Raw genomic sequence first — 19115 nt, forward strand, 5'->3', positions numbered from 1 at the left:
TTAAAGACAATTATTTATGATGAGCTGTCCAACGTGAATACTAATTTTATGCCTCTATATTATTGCCTGTTAAAGGTAACTATGTAAACTAATGACCGAATCATGGCAAGAAATAACAAGATGGCCATGATGGTTCCAAGTCGCTCACCTTAGCTTGATTATTTGACCTTGAATATATGTATGACTCACTGAGTCAGTATTTAGTATAAAAACATAGAACAGGTCAAGTTCTCAAATTTAAACAAATGTGCGAGAGGAACTTACATTGATGCTATGGACCAAGTTAATGAAAGTCAGCCGGGAAGTTTGATGGGAAAAAATTATTTAAAGATATTTCCGTATTTAACTCTAGTGCTCCCTTAAAGGTGCCAAGCACCGCAAGCTGAAGAATTTAACAGAGGTCTTTATAAGAATGCTATAACTACAACACACAAGAGATGCAGTTAATTATTCTCTGGTTTGTTGCTACTTTCAGTCTCATGGTCACTGACCTTGACCTATGACCACAAAAACACTAAAAATCGTTAAGGACCGAAGTCAATCATCCTATAAAGTCTGAAGACTGTAGGTGTATGTGTTCTCCAGTCATAGATCAAAATTCATTTTCAGTCTCATTGTCACTGTGATCTCATCTCTGACCAAGTTACCAAAAACAACATAGTATCTACATGACATGAGCAATCATCCTATAAAGTTTGACAGAAATAGGAACAAGCCTTCAGTTACTAATCAAAAAGCAACCAAGCGACCAACTAGAGCAAAATAATACTCCTCTCCTTAAAAGGAGAGGGAGGGGGCTGGCCAGGTAGGGACATAATAAACTAATGTTTAAACAATACTCTGCATTAATAAACTCCATTTCATATTTATATCCGACTGGTGGAAATATGATCTTGAGTCAAAACTGAACTTGACAAAGTAAGTGTCTATATAACCATATTTTTTACTCCTCCATCTAACAAAAGCAGATACCTAAATACCCTTTTTCTTCAAAACTGATTTAGACATAGGCAACTTTCAAGCATTTGTTAGAAATAAATGCTGTTCATCCATATAAAAAAGAATATGTTTCTTTATAAGCCTTGAATGCCAGAATGACAGTGTCAAACCTGCACAAAGATTTCTTCTCTCTTAATGAAATATCCTTCAACAACAAATATCATTAACATTTTGTTTCCTATAAGCAAACATTTTCTGAGAATCAAATTCTCAATCAGATTACACCTATAATCATGTACTGGTCATTTCAAATAATCCTTCATGATTTCTTTTTGTCTTTTTTGTTGTCTTTTATGGCTTTCAGTCTTGCCTCTTTCTTCCTCTGGTTAAGTTTCATCTGCAATTTTTCCTGAGCTGTCAATTCTTTCTCTCCTTGATCCTCCACTTCCTTCAGTTCCTGTATTTTATCTGCTAGTGCTGCCTCTGTAGAGCCTTTTCTTTTACCTGCTTTAATGGAAGCAGCAGTTTTAGCTTTCTTGCCACTGGAGTTTTTCTTTTCTGCTTCACTCACACTTTCCTTTTCAGTGTCAGTACCTTTTGGCTTCTTGTTGCTAGAATTTTTTTCTGTACTTTTGTTAATTTTCTCGGTTGATTTTGTTTGACTATCATTATTGTCTATGATTTTCTCTACTGTTCCCGTTTCTTTATCTGCTTCTTGTTCAGAGGTTTCTTTCTCTGTCTCATCAACTGTTTCTGTGTCACCTTTCCTTCCACTTGTTTCATTCGACCCTTCCTTTTCTTCACTACTCCCTGCATCTGTATCATCTTCACTCATATTGTTCTCTGAAAGTACAATGATAACAAAAATATTAGAAGATTCAAAACACTCATATCCCATTACTTCAAAGGCAATTGTGAAAATAATGTACAAAAAAGTGGCTTTCAGTAAAAAACGAACATTTGGGAGGTTTGTAGGATGACGGCACTGTGCCCTCAAATAGACTCAACATCCTGCTGCTAAACCGAGATGTATTTCTTTGATTCTGTTTTAAGAATAAGATGCTGTGACAGAACTTGGTATCTGCTATCCATCGTATAAAAGCATATGGCAGGAACAAAAGAATAACCTGGCTGATTGACTACATTACAAATACATCATCACAAATGACTTTATTTAGCTTTACTTGCTTTAATTTCCTGATTGATATGAATTTACGTGTTTTGTTGAATACGAAATTCTTCGGACCTTCGGATCCTTATATGCCAATTTACTCCCCTTTAATACTCATGCATCATTTGCATGTCCAAAGTTGCAAGAGCATGAGTTTTCCTAGGTTTTGAGACATATAAAAGTAATACATGTTTAAGGAAAGCAGCCACACACCACACAAAATGCTTTCATCAGCCCTGGTCTTAAAGCCATTAATGTCCCAGTGAGTGGTGTTTCACGGTATAGAATGTTGTTACCTCTATTGCTACTGATAATTCAGACTAATCAAAATATCATTTAACTTTATCATTAACGTATAACTCAAGTCTATTGTTTTGGCAATAGTTTAGAAAATATTTGAATGTTGAATTACCGCAAGATACTAAACCCTTTAAAAGCATCAACCTGCCTATACTTGCCTATTGTTTCAGCCATACCTTTATTGATTGCTGAAGTCTTATTAAACAAATTTGAGGCTCAAAAATATTGGCAAAAATTTTCTAAGGTTGATCCTTATGTAAAGTTTGGTATCTTGCAGAACATGGTGCTTTAATGGTACACTTTGACATTTTAAAAGCTGTCTTAATTAAACTTTTTTTGGTGAAATAAATACTACATAAAACTCACAGTATCCCTGCAGATTTCAATTACAATTACACATATGAACTAGAGATGCTTTTGAGAAAAGCGCATGTCTCCCACAACTGCCCCTATGAAAAATGTTAGTTTCTCTAGATGTTTTAGACCAGTGGATCCAATTAGATGGTCTGGATGAGTGGATCCAATCAGTAATTCAAGGGCCATAAATCAAAAGTGCCTGGGCAGATTTGGCTAGTTATCGAACTTGGGTAAGGTCTTATGGCCAAACACATTTTGTTCAAGTTTGGTAAGATCGGATGAGAAATGTTCGACTTAGAGAGCGGACAAGAGTAAACAGACGGATTTTTTCGTAATTCAAGAGCCGTAACTCTAAAATGCCTGGACCGATTTGGCTAGTTATCGAACTTGGTCGAGGTCTCATGGTCAAACACATTTTGTTCAAGTTTGGTGAAGATCAGATGAGAAATGTTCGACTTAAGAGGGTGGACAAGAGTAAAAAGGCCGATTTTTCAATAATTCAAGGGCCGTAACTCCAAAATGCCTGGACCGATTTGGCTAGTTATCGAACTTGGCCGAGGTCTCATGGTCAAACACATTTTGTTCAAGTTTGGTGAAGATCGGATGAGAAATGTTTGATTAAGAGTGCGGACATGAGTAAAAAAGGCCGATTTTTCGATAATTCAAGGGCCGTAACTCCAAAATGCCTGGACCAATTTGGCTAGTTATCAATCTTGGCCGAGGTCTCATGGTCAAACACATTTTGTTTAAGTTTGGTGAAGATTGGATGAGAAATATTCAAATTAGAGTGCAGACAAGAGTAAACAGACCGATTTTTGGTAATTCAAGGGCCATAACTCCAAGACGCCTGGACCGATTTGGCTAGTTATCGAACTTGGCTGAGGTCTTATGGTCAAACACATTTTGTTCAAGTTTGGTGAAAATCGGATGAGAAATGTTCGACTTAGAGTGCGGACAAGCTTTGTGACAGACACACACACACAGACTGGAGTAAATCAATATGTCTCCCACACCACTGTGTGGTGGGAGACATAACAAGTAGCTGCGTTCAATAAACGCTTGATGCCCCCAGTGACATCCTTGTCGATACAAAGCAACCTAAGTCCAAAATGAGGTCAAGTTCAAGGTCAAGGTCAACTGAGGTCAGGTGATGTCTGAAGATGAGGAATGGTCACAGGTTACATCTGCATTAGTATCAAGTCATTCTAGTTAGGGGTACTGATGCTAGACGAAATGGTCCCATTTGGTTAACCTCGTACGGACGGACGGGACAATAACTATATGCTTCCCGCATCAGTGGATGTTGGGGGCATAAAAAGCTGTCTAAAATTCAACACACTTGACATTCATTTATTCATCTGGTGGTGGAAAATTAAAAGGTAAAAAAAGTCTGACTGTAGTTAATTCTATATGAAAGCCATCCTCAAGACTTTCATAACACTGAAAGAATTTTTAAAAGCGGACCACTATTGAAAAAGATATAGCAGTTTGAAATTTAAGAATTTCAAAATGGCTGATAAGGGAGGCAGCCATTTTAGTGTGTTTATATCATCATTTACACACAGCTGAATTCTATATTTAGCAAACCTTTTAAATAGATTATTAGTCCCCTACTGGTTGAAAACCAGTTTCGGGGACTATAGGAATGCACTTTTCCGTCATTCCGTCCGTCCGTCCGCAATTTTGTGTCCGGTCCATAACTCTGTCATCCATGAAGGGATTTTAATATTACTTGGCACAAATGTTCCCCATGATGAGACGACGTGTCATGCGCAAAACCCGGACCACTAGCTCAAAGGTCAAGGTCACAATTGGAGGTCAAAGGTCAACAGGGCTTTTTTCCTGTCCGGTCCACAACTCTCCCATCCTTGAAGGGATTTTAGTATTACTAGGCACAAATGTTCCCCATGATGAGATGATGTGTCGTGCGCAAATCCCGGAACCCTAGCTCAAAGGTCAAGGTCACAATTGGAGGTCAAAGGTCAACAGGGCTTTTTTCCTGTCCGGTCAATAACTCTCCCATCCAGGAAGAGATTTTAATATTACTTGGCACAAATGTTCCCCATGAGGAGACGATGTGTCATGCGCAAAACCTGGACCCCTAGCTTAAAGGTCAAGGTCACAATTGGAGGTCAAAGGCCAACAAGGCTTTTTTTCTGTCCAGTCCATAACTCTCCCATCTATGAAGGGATTTTAATATTACTTGGCACAAATGTACCTCATAATAAGACGATGTGTCATGCACAACTTTCAGACCCCTAGCTCAAAGGTCAAGGTCACACTTAGCAGTCAAATGTTAACATAGCATGAACAGGGTCTGTTTCGTGTCCGGTCCATAACTCTGACATTCATTAAGGGATTTTAATATCACTTGGCACAAGTGTTCCCCATGATGAGACGACGTGTCATGCGCAGATCCCGGACCCCTAGCTCAAAGGTCAAGGTCACAATTGGGGGTCAAAAGTCAACAGAGTTTTTTTCCTGTCCCGTCCATAACTCTGCCATCCATGAAGGGATTTTAATATTACTTGGCACAAATGTTTCCCATGATGAGACAACATGTCATGCGCAACACCTGGTACCCTAGCTTAAAGGTCAAGGTCACACTTTGAGATCAAAGGTCAAGAGGATTTTTTTCCTGTCCGGTCTATAACTTTGTCATGCAAAGCAGGATTTAGATATCAGTTGGCACAAATATTCCCCTGGATGAGACAACATGTCTTGCACAAGAACCAGGTCCCTAGGTCTAAGGTCAAGGTCATATTTAGAGGTCAAAGGTCAAATTCAAGAATGACTTTGTACAGAACATTTCTTCTTCATGCATGGAGGGATTTTGATGTAACTTGGACCAAATGTTCACCACCATGAGGCACCCTTGTTTTTAGAATTACGTCCCTTTGTTGTTACTATAAATAGATTTTATTGTAACTTTTTTATTACTGGCGGTAGAGAAAAATCGAGAATAGATTTTTTTTTTTTTTTTGTTTTTTAAAGATTAATTTCCCTTTGTTGTTACTATAAATAACTTACATGATAACATTTTTATAATCAGCCAAAAAAATTCAATATGAAAACAACTGTGGGTTTTTATATATGCACATTTTAATCCAAGTGTGTTGTTATAACATATTGTATATGTAGTACAATATTGTTTATACATCATTGACCGATATCAGTTCATTATGTTATACAGCAGTAGAGAAAATTAGGTGCCTTCCAGTAGGGGACTTTGTATTGCATGGCAATACTTCATTCACTTGTTTTTCATGTTTTTTGAGCGTAAGGTGAAAACATAATAATTTCTTTCATCATAGCTGGAAAAAGTAGAGAATTTATTTTACGGAAGTAAGTAAATACAGTTCAAATGTGTATCTAAAAATTTAATAAATCTGCCATTTTGGGGTTTTTTTTTGTTGCAATGGAAACAAAATGGCCACCAATTTGACCAAATACACATGTATTTAAATGCAATTAACTTTCTCATTTTTACTCCGATTTTGAAAATTCTTTCACTTCTTCAAATGATTTAAGAAATCCCAGCTGACAAAATTAACATAAGAACAATGTTGCATTTCCCTTTAAGATACACACCTGTTTTAATTAAAGGTTTTGGAATAATGGCATCCAGGTCAGGCATACAGAACAACTCGTGTACCTCTGGGATCTGTACAGGTGCATTCTCACTCTCTGAAATATAAATCATGAACCATAAAACACAGACTGGTGAAATAAACTCGGCCTTGCAGTCATATTTTGAGAAACAATCGAGCTACTAGTGGGAAAAGCATCAAACCTGGTGTCTTATATTCATAAACAAAAGAAGGGCTGTCATTAATGTTGGAAAAACTTGTGGTCCAACCCATTTGCTTTTTACTCAAATCATCTTCATATTATGTGTGTTTATTTAAATGTGTTATATGTAAAATGTATTGCAAGTTCTAGATTTATATTAGCAATAAAGTATGATTAAATCGAAAAGGAAGTTTGAAAAAAAATCATAATATCCAATATAATTCAAAATGGCCACAATGAAAAAACTAAAATGAATGTTGGCTAGTAAAAGCTACACTACCAAGCTTGATTATGGTAATCTAAATTATTGTCCGATCAATGTTTTCCAAAATTATAAGATTTTTCACAATATTCTCTTTATTTATAACTCTTATACATCTACCTAAAAAGCTCCAAGACCATTAATAGAAACTTTTCAAACTTCAATATATATTCATTGGTTTTGAATTTATCTTAAAAAGGTGATTTTGATAGAGGGTATTTTCCACTGTAAATTTCAGCCATTTTTAACATAAGTGTGCCTTTATCTACTAACTTATTGTAATAAAACTTTCAGGACATTTTAGAAAATTCTGTAAAATATTCACATTAAGAGGAAAAAAAAGTATTTATCTATTTATAAAACTGGCTTTTTTAGAGAAATCTTTAGAATATACAAGTAGCCTTAGAGATAAGGCATAAGAACAGTGCATCATAGATAAACATTCTTGGAAAATAGAGCAAAAACTTATGAAAAATCCTGTTACATATGTTTGTTTTGTTGGGTTTATTTCATCATAGGCAGGCACTTGGGTAGAACCACTGACCTTCTGTAAGCCAGCCGGATGGCTTCCACACGTGAAGAATTCAACTCCCAGAGTGAGGCCTGAACCAACATTGATGAGGGGCAAGAGATCTGAAGTCAGCCACCTTTACCACTTGGCCACAGAGAACCTGTTACATATTTGGTTGATAAAATTGCAGCCTTTGGCTATATAACATATGCTCCTTTGATCTATTGATCTCAAAAACAATAGGGGTCATCTGCTGGTCAGGACCAACCTCCTTATCCATTTTCATGATCCTAGGCCCAAGCGTTCTTTAGTTATCATCTGGAAATGGATTGGTCTACATACCGACAGACATCTGCAAACAATATACCCCTTCTTCTTTAAAGGGGGAGCATAAAAATGTGTGAGTTTATTTTTCATTTTTGAAAACAGTGCAAGTAAATGACGATGCTCCATGAAGCTTTTTCAGAGACTTTGGCATTCTAGGCATATTGCACCCACAAACAAGATTCTTATCAGTTAAAATGCAAGTTATTTAAAGCTGAAGGAGTATGGTTACTAAATCATAACTGATCCCTAGTTTTCATAGTCTACTGTGTTACCAAAGATCTACATGATTCTCAACTTGACAGCTGTCCAACCAGTGTATGCATTTACCACATAACATGCTAACATACCATCATCCTACGAATATAAGACGCACATTTTTTTACGAGATTCTGGTCCTGAAGGACCGATGCGTCCTATATATGGGGACAAAAAAAGACCAAACACTTTCCCCGCCTCAAAAATTAAGAAAATCGATCTTTGTTTACCCCGCGTACCTCTATATTGAAGAGAATTCAAGGAGAGTAAATACCAATGACTCGGGCATAGCTAATAGCCGGTATCGGGACCCGGCCTCTTAAATTACTTTTGTGTAAAATTTAGAGCTAGCGTAAAAAAGATAAATAAATGCTGTTTTTCATTAAAATATATTTTACAACGCATTTCTGTAACTGACCATTAAGTTTTTAACAAGACCTGTGTAAAACTCCCCGGGCGTGTTTTCACACATTTTGCATGAAAATACTTGAAACTCCATATCAGGTAGCCCGGAAATCAATTATCTAATCTTCAAACATAATTTTGATAGTTGTCTATAATCCTCTTATTCATCGAGAAATTCACACCCGAGGCATTACTTATCTTACACCTACTGTCACAATCTGCAAACAATTAACCATTTAATCATACCCGGAGGCAATTGTAAACATATGCATGCGAGATTTTAGACTGATCCAATATGATCATAGTCGCTGATCCGTAATGTTTAAAACAATTTGCAAACCAGTCTTAAAATTACGTCATTTTACCGCCACATGCCAAAGTGTACTTTCGTTTTCATGGGCATCAATATTCATGAAGTGGACAGAGGATGCGGCAGTTTAGTGCTTACACAGAGTTTATACTTTTTCAATTTAAATACTTGCCACAACATCCAAAAACATTGACAATGATTAAGCAAAAACTGGCTAGTTCGTAGAAACTATAGCGAATTTCAGACAAACATAAATTCTGATAAGTGGGTACAAGCATTTTTCCAGAATTCTGCTGATATTTTTTCACTGCGTCCTATACACGTGTGCGACCTATATTCGGCCAATTACGGTACTGGCAAAGCAATCTGCCAGATAACAATATTTAGTGATTTTGAGTGAACTGGTTTTGAGTAACTTTTTTCTCTTTGTCAAACCTGTATTTAGCTGCCTGCCAAGGGCGTGAAACAATGTGGCTGCTTTTGTCAGGTAGAAATGTCAATTCAAGAAGTTAATTGATTGGCTGCTTAAGGCAGGTTTCTACTTAATACAAATGAGCCGTGCCATGGGAAAACCAACATAGTGGCTTTGCGACCAGCATGGATCCAGACCAGCCTGCGCATCCGAGCAGTCTGGTCAGGATCCATGCTGTTCGCTAACGGTTTCTCTAATTGCAGTAGGCTTTAAAAGCGAACAGCATGGATCCTGACCAGACTGCACGGATGCGCAGGCTGGTCTGGATCCATGCTGGTCGCAAACCCACTATGTTGGTTTTCTCATGGCATGGCTCACATGGTTACTGTACTTTTTAGTCCTTAACCAGAGCTAGGAGGCATGAGAGATCCTATTCAATCAAAGTCTGATACTATTTTTTGCTTGGTTGCATTCTATGCTTTTAAAGGATCTTTTCACAGGTTTTACAGAGTTAATTATCATTCGTAAATGCACCATATGCCTGTACTTAAGGTTATACAAACTTCTTTTAAAACAAAGATTGCTGTAAACACAGGCTGAATAATCACTAATAGTCTGAGAATAAAAGTCACTTGAACACATTGCAGAGATGAATGTAGGACAAAATCCCCCCTCCCCACAACAAAATCACCCTGCTCATTTTGAACAAGGCAGACAAATTCCCACCTTGATTTTGTTGGGGAAAAAAAACGTTAAACTGAAATGAACAGAAATGAAATATTACACTTTTTTAGATGAGAACTACGGATTCTAATCAGACGTGAAAATCTGGATATACCGGTAGCTGGAAAAAATAAATGGAGGGATTTTATCCACTTATTTCAAATTGAGCATTGGTTTTGAACTCAAGTGTTAACTTTCATTGTTTAGGAATATGTTTAAAAATTCTTTGTTGATTAATTTGTATTAGTCCATTTACTTATTCATCAACATATCATTACTACATAACTAAAAGAAAATTTACCATCTTTATCATATAACTGTCGTCTCTTCTGTCTTTTCCGTGACTGTGGATTGCTCTCAGGTTTCCGTTCCTCCAGCTTAGTGTCTTCCAAAGTTTCAGTCTCATCTTCAAATTAAAGAAAAAACATTTGTGAGTTAAAAAAATATTTGTTCAAATTTCATGTTCTAAATACGAATTATTTCTCCATAGTATCTATGTACACATAAACTAATAGACAAATAAACACAGTGTGGATGTGTAATACGGCTGAAAAAGACCTGAACTTTTTTCAACTAAGTTGAATACAGTTGTAACTCATTATCTCGAACTCACTTATCTCAAAATTCCACCTCGAAGATATTTTCAAGTCCTGTCTCAAAACACATGCACAGAATATCAAATTAAGTCGAATTTTGGTTATCTAAAGTAAAATTCTTGATCCTTCAGAATTTAAGATACTGGGTATCAACTGTATATTGGATGAAGATTTTCTATATTTCAATCCATATCTAACTATAAAATATTTTACTGAAAGATAAGCATAGTACATCTTTAAGAAAGAGAAAGAAGCTTTCTGTTTAAGTTTTGTTCTCTATAGGTAAAACCCTTATGCCAATCCTCCCTATATGGATTATGTATAATTTTAATTTTTTTTTTTTGGTTCAGTTGAACATTGCAACAACACGATGATAGGTCATACTGTATCTTTCCAGACTTTGATGGAGGAGGAAGATCCAAGGTGCCACTCCAGGCATTACTGTTAACCTAGAAACATTTGAGAACACTGTATTTCGCATTTTTATAACAACAGACGATTTAGTGCTAAAAGATCGCGGAATACGCTGGTCGCAGCGGAATACGCTGGTCGCAAAATATGCTAAAACTTTATAGCTTAAGTACATAACAAACACCCGCAGGTAAAATTACAGGTAAGTCTGCACATTATAATGGGCAAATACTAGTAATTTGTCACTTATTCTTAACACATTTTCATAACAAGGGTAAGAAAACTATGTTACTTATACCACGGCTCTGGAAATTTTGAGAACTCGACCGGTCCGAAACAAAAATCATGCAATCGGCGCTACCCCATCCACCATGTTACCAATAAACCACATTTGTAAAACGTGTTAGTGTTAAGAAATAAGTATGCCATGCATTAAAATAAATTTACTGGTCACTGCGAGTTACCATACAATGAGAACAGTCATTCAGCGTTATATGTGATCATTACTTTGTTTAAATTTCGATGTTTTCCGAGAAAATACTTGCAAGGATAAAATTGCCGAGGCACCGTTTTCTTGGTCTTCTAGTCTAAAAGCCAATGCACTCGACTTCGGTACTGTATACACAGCAGATACTTTGTGATGTTTGCTTATTATTTGACAGAAATTTATAAAATACAATGCGTCAAAGTGAAGCTTTTATGTTATGTTATGATAATTTAGGTTATATAAATTGGGTTACAGATGTAAAACAATATTTATATACTAACAGATTTGGATATATTTGGGAACGCCAAGAAGTCGCTAACCCATGCTATTTTCTGTTTCAATTTGAACAAAGGTTGAAAGACCAATATGTTCAAAACCGGAGTACTAGATGTAATGAAAGTAGTAAACTTTGTCACTATATACATTTTAAACCTATGTACAATGTTGAGAAGTATGTTACTGTTGTAGATATAGCAAAATTTCTATCCTGTGTGGCAAATTTTCGAAGTTCTTCACACAATCTCATGATTGAACAAGAGAACCATGATGGTCCTGAATGGCTCACCTCTTCCCGCATGACCCAGTTTTGAGTATGACATCGTTTTTTTCTATTATTTGACATAGTGACCTAGTTTTTGAGCTCATGTGACCCAATTCTGAACTTGACCTAGATATTATCAAGATAAAAATTCTGACCAATTTTCATGAAGATCCATTGAAAAATATGGTCTCTAGAGAGATCACAAGGTTTTTCTATTATTTGACCTATTGACCTAGTTTTCAGAAGTACGTGACCCTGTTTTGAACTTGACCTAGATATCATCAAGGTGAACATTCTCACTAACTTTCATGAAGATCCATTCAAGGGTATGGTCTCTAGAGAGGTCACAAGGTTTTTCTATTTCACGATCTACTGACATAGTTTTTGATCGCAGTTGACCCAGTTTCAAACTTGATCTATATATCATGAAGATAAACATTCAGACCAACTTTTATACAGATCCCATGAAGAATATGGCCTCTAGAGAGGTCACAATGTTTTTTCATTATTTGACCTACTGACCTACTTTTTGAAGGCACGTGACCCAGTTTCGAATTTGACCAAGATATCATCAAGATGATCATTCTGACCAATTTTTATGGAGATCCATTCAAAAGTATGGCCTCTAGAGAGGTCACAACGTTTTTCTATTTTTAGACCTACTGACCTAGTTTTTGACCGCACATGACCCTGTTTCGAACTTGACCTAGATATCATCAAGATGAACATTCAGACCAACTTTCATACAGATCCCATGAAAAATATGGCCTTTAGAGAGGTCACAAGGTTTTTCTATTATTTGACCTACTGACCTAGTTTTTGATGGCACGTGACCCATTTTCGAACTTGACCTAGATATCATCAAGATGAACATTCAGACCAAATTTCATACAGATCCCATGAAAAATATGGCCTCTAGAGAGGTCACAAGGTTTTTCTATTATTTGACCTACTGACCTAGTTTTTGGCGGCACGTGACCCAGTTTCGAACTTGACCTAGATATCATCAAGGTAAACATTCTGACCAATTTTCATGAAGATCTCATGAAATATATGGCCTCTAGAGAGGTCACAAGGTTTTTCTATTATTTGACCTACTGACCTAGTTTTTGATGGCACGTGACCCAGTTTCGAACTTGACCTAGATATCATCAAGGTGAACGTTCTGACCTATTTTCATAATGATCTTATGGAATATATGGCCTCTAGAGAGGTCACAAGGTTTTTCTATTTTTAGACCTACTGACCTAGTTTTTGATGGCACTGAACCAGTTTCGAACTTGACCTAGATATCATCAAGGTGAACATTCTGACCAATTTTCATGAAGATCTTGTGAAATATATGGCCTCTAGAGAGGTCACAAGGTTTCGAACTTGACCTAGATATCATCAAGATGAACATTCTGACCAACTTTCATAAAGATCCCACAAAAAAAATGTGACCTCCAGAGTGGTCACAAGCAAAAGTTTACGGACGACGGACGCTGCGTGATCACAAAAGCTTGCCTTGTCACTATGTGACAGGTGAGCTAAAAAGGTAGACATATTGGTTAAGATAGAGAACATCATGACTGTCCATATTGTGAAGCTGTTATTGAAGACGAATTTCATTTGTGTCCTTTGTATTCAAATATTCGGTCATTATAAATTCCAAACCACTTGTTAACAATGCCACAATACAAAAATTTTATGATCTAATGTCAACAGAAAGTGATGAAATTATTAGAAACCTAGCAATCTATATATATCATGCTTTTAAGGAAAGAAGTTGGCTATTTTCAGACTTTACTTGAACATGTATTTGGTAACAGGTACAACAAGAGCACCGCCTTGCGGGTGCTGACGCTCATCTGATTTTTTTTGTATAACAGAAATATTGTCCTACCCATGATTTTCTAAGTCTAAAAAGGGCCATCATTTTTTCAAGAAGCAGGATAGAGTTATGTTTCTTGATGTACAGTGTCCACTTATGATGGTGAAAAACTGTTGCAAGTTTTAAAGCAATAGCTTTGATAGTTTATGAGAAAAGTTGACTTAAACATAATATTCAACCAAGAAAATGATTTTTCTAAGTCCAAAAGGGGCAATAATGATTGCAAAAATCAGGATGGAGTTATGTTGCTTGCTTTACAGGGTCAGCTTATGATGGTGAACAACAGTTGCAAGTTTTAAAGCAATAGCTTTGATGGTTTAAGAGAAAAAGTTGACCTAAACATAAAACTTAACCAAGAAATCTGATATTTTCTAAGTCCAAAAGGGGCCATCATTCTTGCAAAAAGCAGGATGGAGTTATGTTTCTTGCTGTACAGGGTCCACTTATGATGCTGAAAAACTGTTGCAAGTTTTAAAGCAATAGCTTTGATAGTTTAGGATAAAAGTTGACCTAAACATAAAATTTAACCAAGGAAACTGATTTTCTAAGTCCAAAAGGGGCAATAATTCTTGCAAAAAGCAAGATGGAGTTATGTTTCTTGATGTACAGGGTCTGCTTATGATGGTGAACAAGTATTCCAAGTTTCAAAGCAATAGCTTTGATAGTTTAGGAGAAAAGTTGACCTAAACATAAAACTTAACCAAGAAATCTGATATTTTCTAAGTACAAAAGGGGCCATAAATCTTGCAAAATGCAAGATGGAGTTATGTTTCTTGCTATACAGGGTCAGCTTATGATGGTGAACAAGTATTCCAAGTTTCAAAGCAATAGCTTTGATAGTTTAGGAGAAAAGCTGACCTAAACATAAAACTTAACCAAGCAACGCCGACGCAGAAGCCGACGCCGACAACCGCTCAAGTGATGACAATAACTCATCATTTTTTTTCAAAAAATCAGATGAGCTAAAAATGTATTGACATGTGTTTACTATTTAATACATAATTGACAAGTAGCTTATAATATTATTATGTAAATGTAAATGACCTTTGCTTCACACATGTAACTAGATATTATATGTTCTGTATTTCTCTTGTGTATGCCTTATTATGCAATAAAGAATGAATTGACTTGAATAGAAAGTGATTAACTCAACACATAGTAATAAGGGGTCAGACAGTTGCAGTCTACCAGTCTCATCTTATCCAAACTAGAAACTTAAATTACTTAATCCCCAGGTCTCACACTCAGTACTTTTCTAACTTCTACTTCCCAAGAACCATCCGACTCTGAAATTCCCTACCAACTTATGTCAAATCTAGCCCCAGTCTCAGTATCTTTAGAGAGAGGCTGGCAGTGGTAAATGTGCCTATGTCCTATTTTAACTGCAGCATACTGTCTTTTTTAGCTTTTATTCTCTTAACATTTTTAACATATCATTTCTTTAACAACTGTTTCTCTGACAGCGCTGCCCAGTGATAGTCGGAAATCGACGGTTTGGTGAAAGATGTAGATGTCTCTGCCAAACATCCTCATTATTTTTAGAATACTCTGCCGCGAAAAAATGAGTATGTTATGTGAGCGCTGAGATCGAATTTCCCGTGTGTATGGTACCAAAAGGTCATGTGGGTTGGCCGTGGATATTTAATTTCACTGGCGTTTTACTTCAATAAGCAACTACATTTTATAAAGTAATATGTTCTCTTCTGATTTAAACAAAATTTCATTTTGAAATGTTTTTTTAAAGATTGATTTGATAAACTGGCCAGTCCGCCATTCTCGTTTTCTTTATCATTCGGGTTTGCCAGTCCATTTTTTTTAAATAAAAAAATTTGTACAGTTGGGTTGCAAAGACAATTTTTTGTACTTGTTTCAACTGGACTGCCAAATGAATGATCTTCATGAAAATTGATCTGAATGTTCACCTTGATGATATCTAGGTCAGTTTCGAAACTGGGTCACGTGCGGTCAAAAACTAGGCCAGTAGGTATAAAAATAGAAAAACCTTGTGACCTATAGAGGCCATATTTTTCATGAGATCTTCATGAAAATTAGTGAGAATGTTCACCTTGATGATATCTAGGTAAAGTTCAAAACTGGGTCACGTACCTTTGAAAACTAGGTCAATAGGTCAAATAATAGAAAAACCTTGTGACCTCTCTAGAGACCATATTTTTCAATGGACCTTCATGAAAATTGGTCAGAATTTTTATCTTGATAATATCTAGGTCAAGTTCAAAACTGGGTCACATGAGCTCAAAAACTAGGTCACTATGTCAAATAATAGAAAGTCATACTCAAAACTGGGTCATGTGGGAAGAGGTGAGCGATTCAGGACCATCATGGTCCTCTTGTTTTCATTAAAAAACAAAACAGACATTTGTAGGTTCTTATCCTAGTGTATCATGACTGGGTACTATCTCATGTCTCATTACCAATACTGGTTTTCAAAGGCAGCACTCTCTGGTATGATTTGAATAAGATTTAAGATTTTTTGCTGTGCAGATATCCTATATTTGAACTGAGATGCTCTCAAATACACATTACAGTTGATTCGAATGTAATCAAGTAACATGTGTACCCAGTGCTAAAGATTCCATTGCAGTCAGTTACATCCAATCCATACATGTATTAAATGCTTCTAAGTTTCCATTGCTGTCAAGTAATTGAATCCAAGTTTCCAGTGCAGGCATTTACTTAAATCTTATTCATTGCTTTTAATGCATCAAGTAATGTTCCAGTGCTTAAGATTCCAGTGCAGTTGAGTACATGTCTTGTATAATTTGATTCCAGTGCTGTCAATTATATCAATGGCTTGGCACAAAATGAGTCTATCTGCATTTACTGAAATTTTACAGGAGAAGCAAAAAACTATTTATGTTAAGAAAAAGTTAAACTAATTTTAGAGAAATTGCTTAAAAATAATTATGAATGGATTCTTTTCTTACTACTAAAACATCTAAGCTCAACTTTTCAATTAATAAGCAGTGGTATTGGACTCACCCATGCGTCAGCGTACGTGTCTGTGTTGGTGCCGTCATCCCAGACATGATTTGGTTAAGTTCTTTATGTAAGCTGGTATCTCAGTAACCACTGGTGGGAATGAATTGAAACTTCACACACATATTCACTGTGATAAACTGACTTACATTGCACAGGTCCCATAACTCTGTTTTGCTTTTTTACAAAACTATGCCCCTTTTATCTGTTTTTAGCTTACTCCTTCAATATTTTTTGTAATTTAAAAGCTAGCTCATTGATTATCATTTATACACATGAAAACAGTAAAGCTTTAATCACTTATGAAGTGAAGAGCTAAGAATCAAAATGCTGGGTTCTAATGTAGCATTTAGAGTGTTATTTCACATCATACTGACACAATTATAGGAAATATGGCAACTATTATAGGAAGATGGCTCCTTTAGGTAGAACCACTAATCTTCTGTAAGCCAGCTGGATGGCTTCCTTACATGAAGAAGAATTCAATGTGCTGAACGAGGACCTTCTTATTCAAGAACATACCCAGGCTTTTAAAAGGTATAATGCCTGTTGCAGAGGGGAGGGGGAGAGCGGGAGCTGGTATCCTCTTTTAGCTGATGAAGGTATGTGAGGGTCTTTCCCCCATTATACCCTTTTCAAAAAACAAAAACAAAAAACACTTTGAAATATTGAGCAACATTTCATGACATTTTTCAGTTTTCATATATTCTGTTTACTTTTTATGAAATTTTGTAATTACCTTCCTTTAAATAAAAGTATTTAAAAAGTGGACTATTTGTTTTGATTTTCAATATGATATCTAATACATATTTCAAATACTTGAAACAAAAAATAAGCTTTAAAACAATGTACAGCTTCAGCATTCACCTGTCAAAGGGAACTAATAATAATTTAACAAACTTGCATTTCTAATTAATTTTGGCGAAATATGTACTTGTCAGTGCATATTTTTGACTACTTCAATACAGTAGTGCTTATATTTGTAGTATTCCTTTAGTCAAAATTCATTTATTATACACCTGAAGGGACGTATTATGTTATACCCCCGGTGTCTGTCTGTCCATCCATTCGTTAACAATTTTGTGTCCGCTCTGTAACTCTTGAACCCCTTGAAGGATTTCAGAGAAACTTGACACAAATGTTCACCACACCGAGACAACGTGCAGAGCGCATGTTTTGGATGTTTTGCTTCAAGGTCAAGGTCACACTTAGGGGTCAAAGGTCATATCAGTTTGTTTCGTGTCCACTCTGTAACTCTTGAACTGCATGAAGGAGTTCAAAGAAACTTGGCACAAATGTTCACCACACTGAGACAACTTGCAGAGCGCATGCTTCAAGGTCAAAGGTCATATATAACTTTGCTTTTTGTATATTGCTCTGCATTGCAGTGCTCTTGTTTTTATTTGGCAAATTCCTTCTTTGTTCACTTACAATAAAAAAAATTTGAATTACTTCCCTTTTATGTTACTATAAATAGCTTGTTTTGAAACTTTTTTATTATTGGCCATAGGGAAAAAACTTTTCTGTGGTACAACATGGATGGCACCTCCAATTTTTAGGTGTATTTTGACATACCTGTACCTGGTAAGGATTTTTATGTGGACTTAGAAATTTTTGTGAATTTCTTCCCTTTGTTGTTCCTGTCCTTTGGGCTTCAACAGTCAAGTTCTTTAAATTTTGCTCCCATCCTCTGATGTAACCCTTCGAGCGTATATTGTCCCACTTAGCGGAGCTCTTGTTGAATTTATACTTATGCTAAAATAACGCTATCTTGGTTGGGCAACCAGGATAGGAAAATCAAATTCTAAAAATACTTTCACTGAAAATCTGATGTGTATGAAGAACTAGAGTAAATGATCTGATTTGGTTAAGTTTTGAACAAATCAGTTAGTTGACCTAGATCTGATTAACCACCTCTAACAACAGCAACATTGTTTAACAACTTCTTCTCATGAACCACTTTACGGATCTTCAACAAAGCAAGCCCTTTCTAGTTTGTTAAAAAAGGTCAGCTAATTTAAAGCTAGAAAAAAAACCTTTAAACAACTTCTTCTCATGAACTACTTGATGGATCTTCAAAAATCATGGTCTGCAGCATTCTTGTATTGTCCTCTTGACTTTCAAAGTTTTACTTAGTTACATTTAGAGACCACTAGAGCTAAAAATAGAAAAGCTTCTTTGCATGAATAACCTGATGGATATTAACCAAACCCAGAGGTGTTCAGTGATTTAATTTGTTACACACAGTGGCAGGGTCTTTAAGTGGATTTAATTTGTAACACAGTGGCAGGGTCTTTAAGTGGATTTAATTTGTAACACATACTGTATATCTGTATAGATTTATATTTGCACTGAAAATGTTATAAAAACTGTATTTTTTTTAAATATATGTAAAAGTACATTTTTCCAAATTCAGTAATTTACAAAGCTATTTTCCCAATTCCAC

At 35.9% G+C, this 19115-nt stretch overlaps 2 protein-coding genes across 2 annotated transcripts in view; both read right to left on the minus strand.

Moving 5' to 3' along the window:
• LOC123525578 (uncharacterized) overlaps nt 1–19115 on the minus strand; it is a 144451-nt gene that overhangs the window by 101471 nt on the left and 23865 nt on the right. The gene's annotated exons all lie outside the window — the stretch shown is intronic.
• On the minus strand, nt 840–10207 carry LOC128555464 (uncharacterized). The gene is made up of 3 exons (XM_053537750.1): nt 10066–10207; nt 6359–6454; nt 840–1782 (listed from the first exon to the last, which is right to left on the minus strand). The coding sequence occupies exons 2-3, from the start codon at nt 6402–6404 to the stop codon at nt 1259–1261; spliced, it is 570 nt and encodes a 189-aa protein (XP_053393725.1). The 5' UTR covers nt 6405–6454; nt 10066–10207; the 3' UTR covers nt 840–1258.

This window comes from Mercenaria mercenaria, chromosome 3, assembly GCF_021730395.1.
Source record: "Mercenaria mercenaria strain notata chromosome 3, MADL_Memer_1, whole genome shotgun sequence".
Lineage (NCBI taxonomy): Eukaryota > Metazoa > Mollusca > Bivalvia > Venerida > Veneridae > Mercenaria > Mercenaria mercenaria.

What these genes read in the sequence shown, in the direction of transcription:
- LOC128555464 (XM_053537750.1), bottom strand. Translation starts at nt 6,404, where the DNA reads ATGCCTGACCTGGATGCCATTATTCCAAAACCTTTAATTAAAACAG. An exon ending in AAAACCTTTAATTAAAACAG is followed by an intron (nt 1,783 to 6,358) that starts GTGTGTATCTTA and finishes TTGTACTTTCAG; the next exon opens with AGAACAATATGAGTGAAGAT.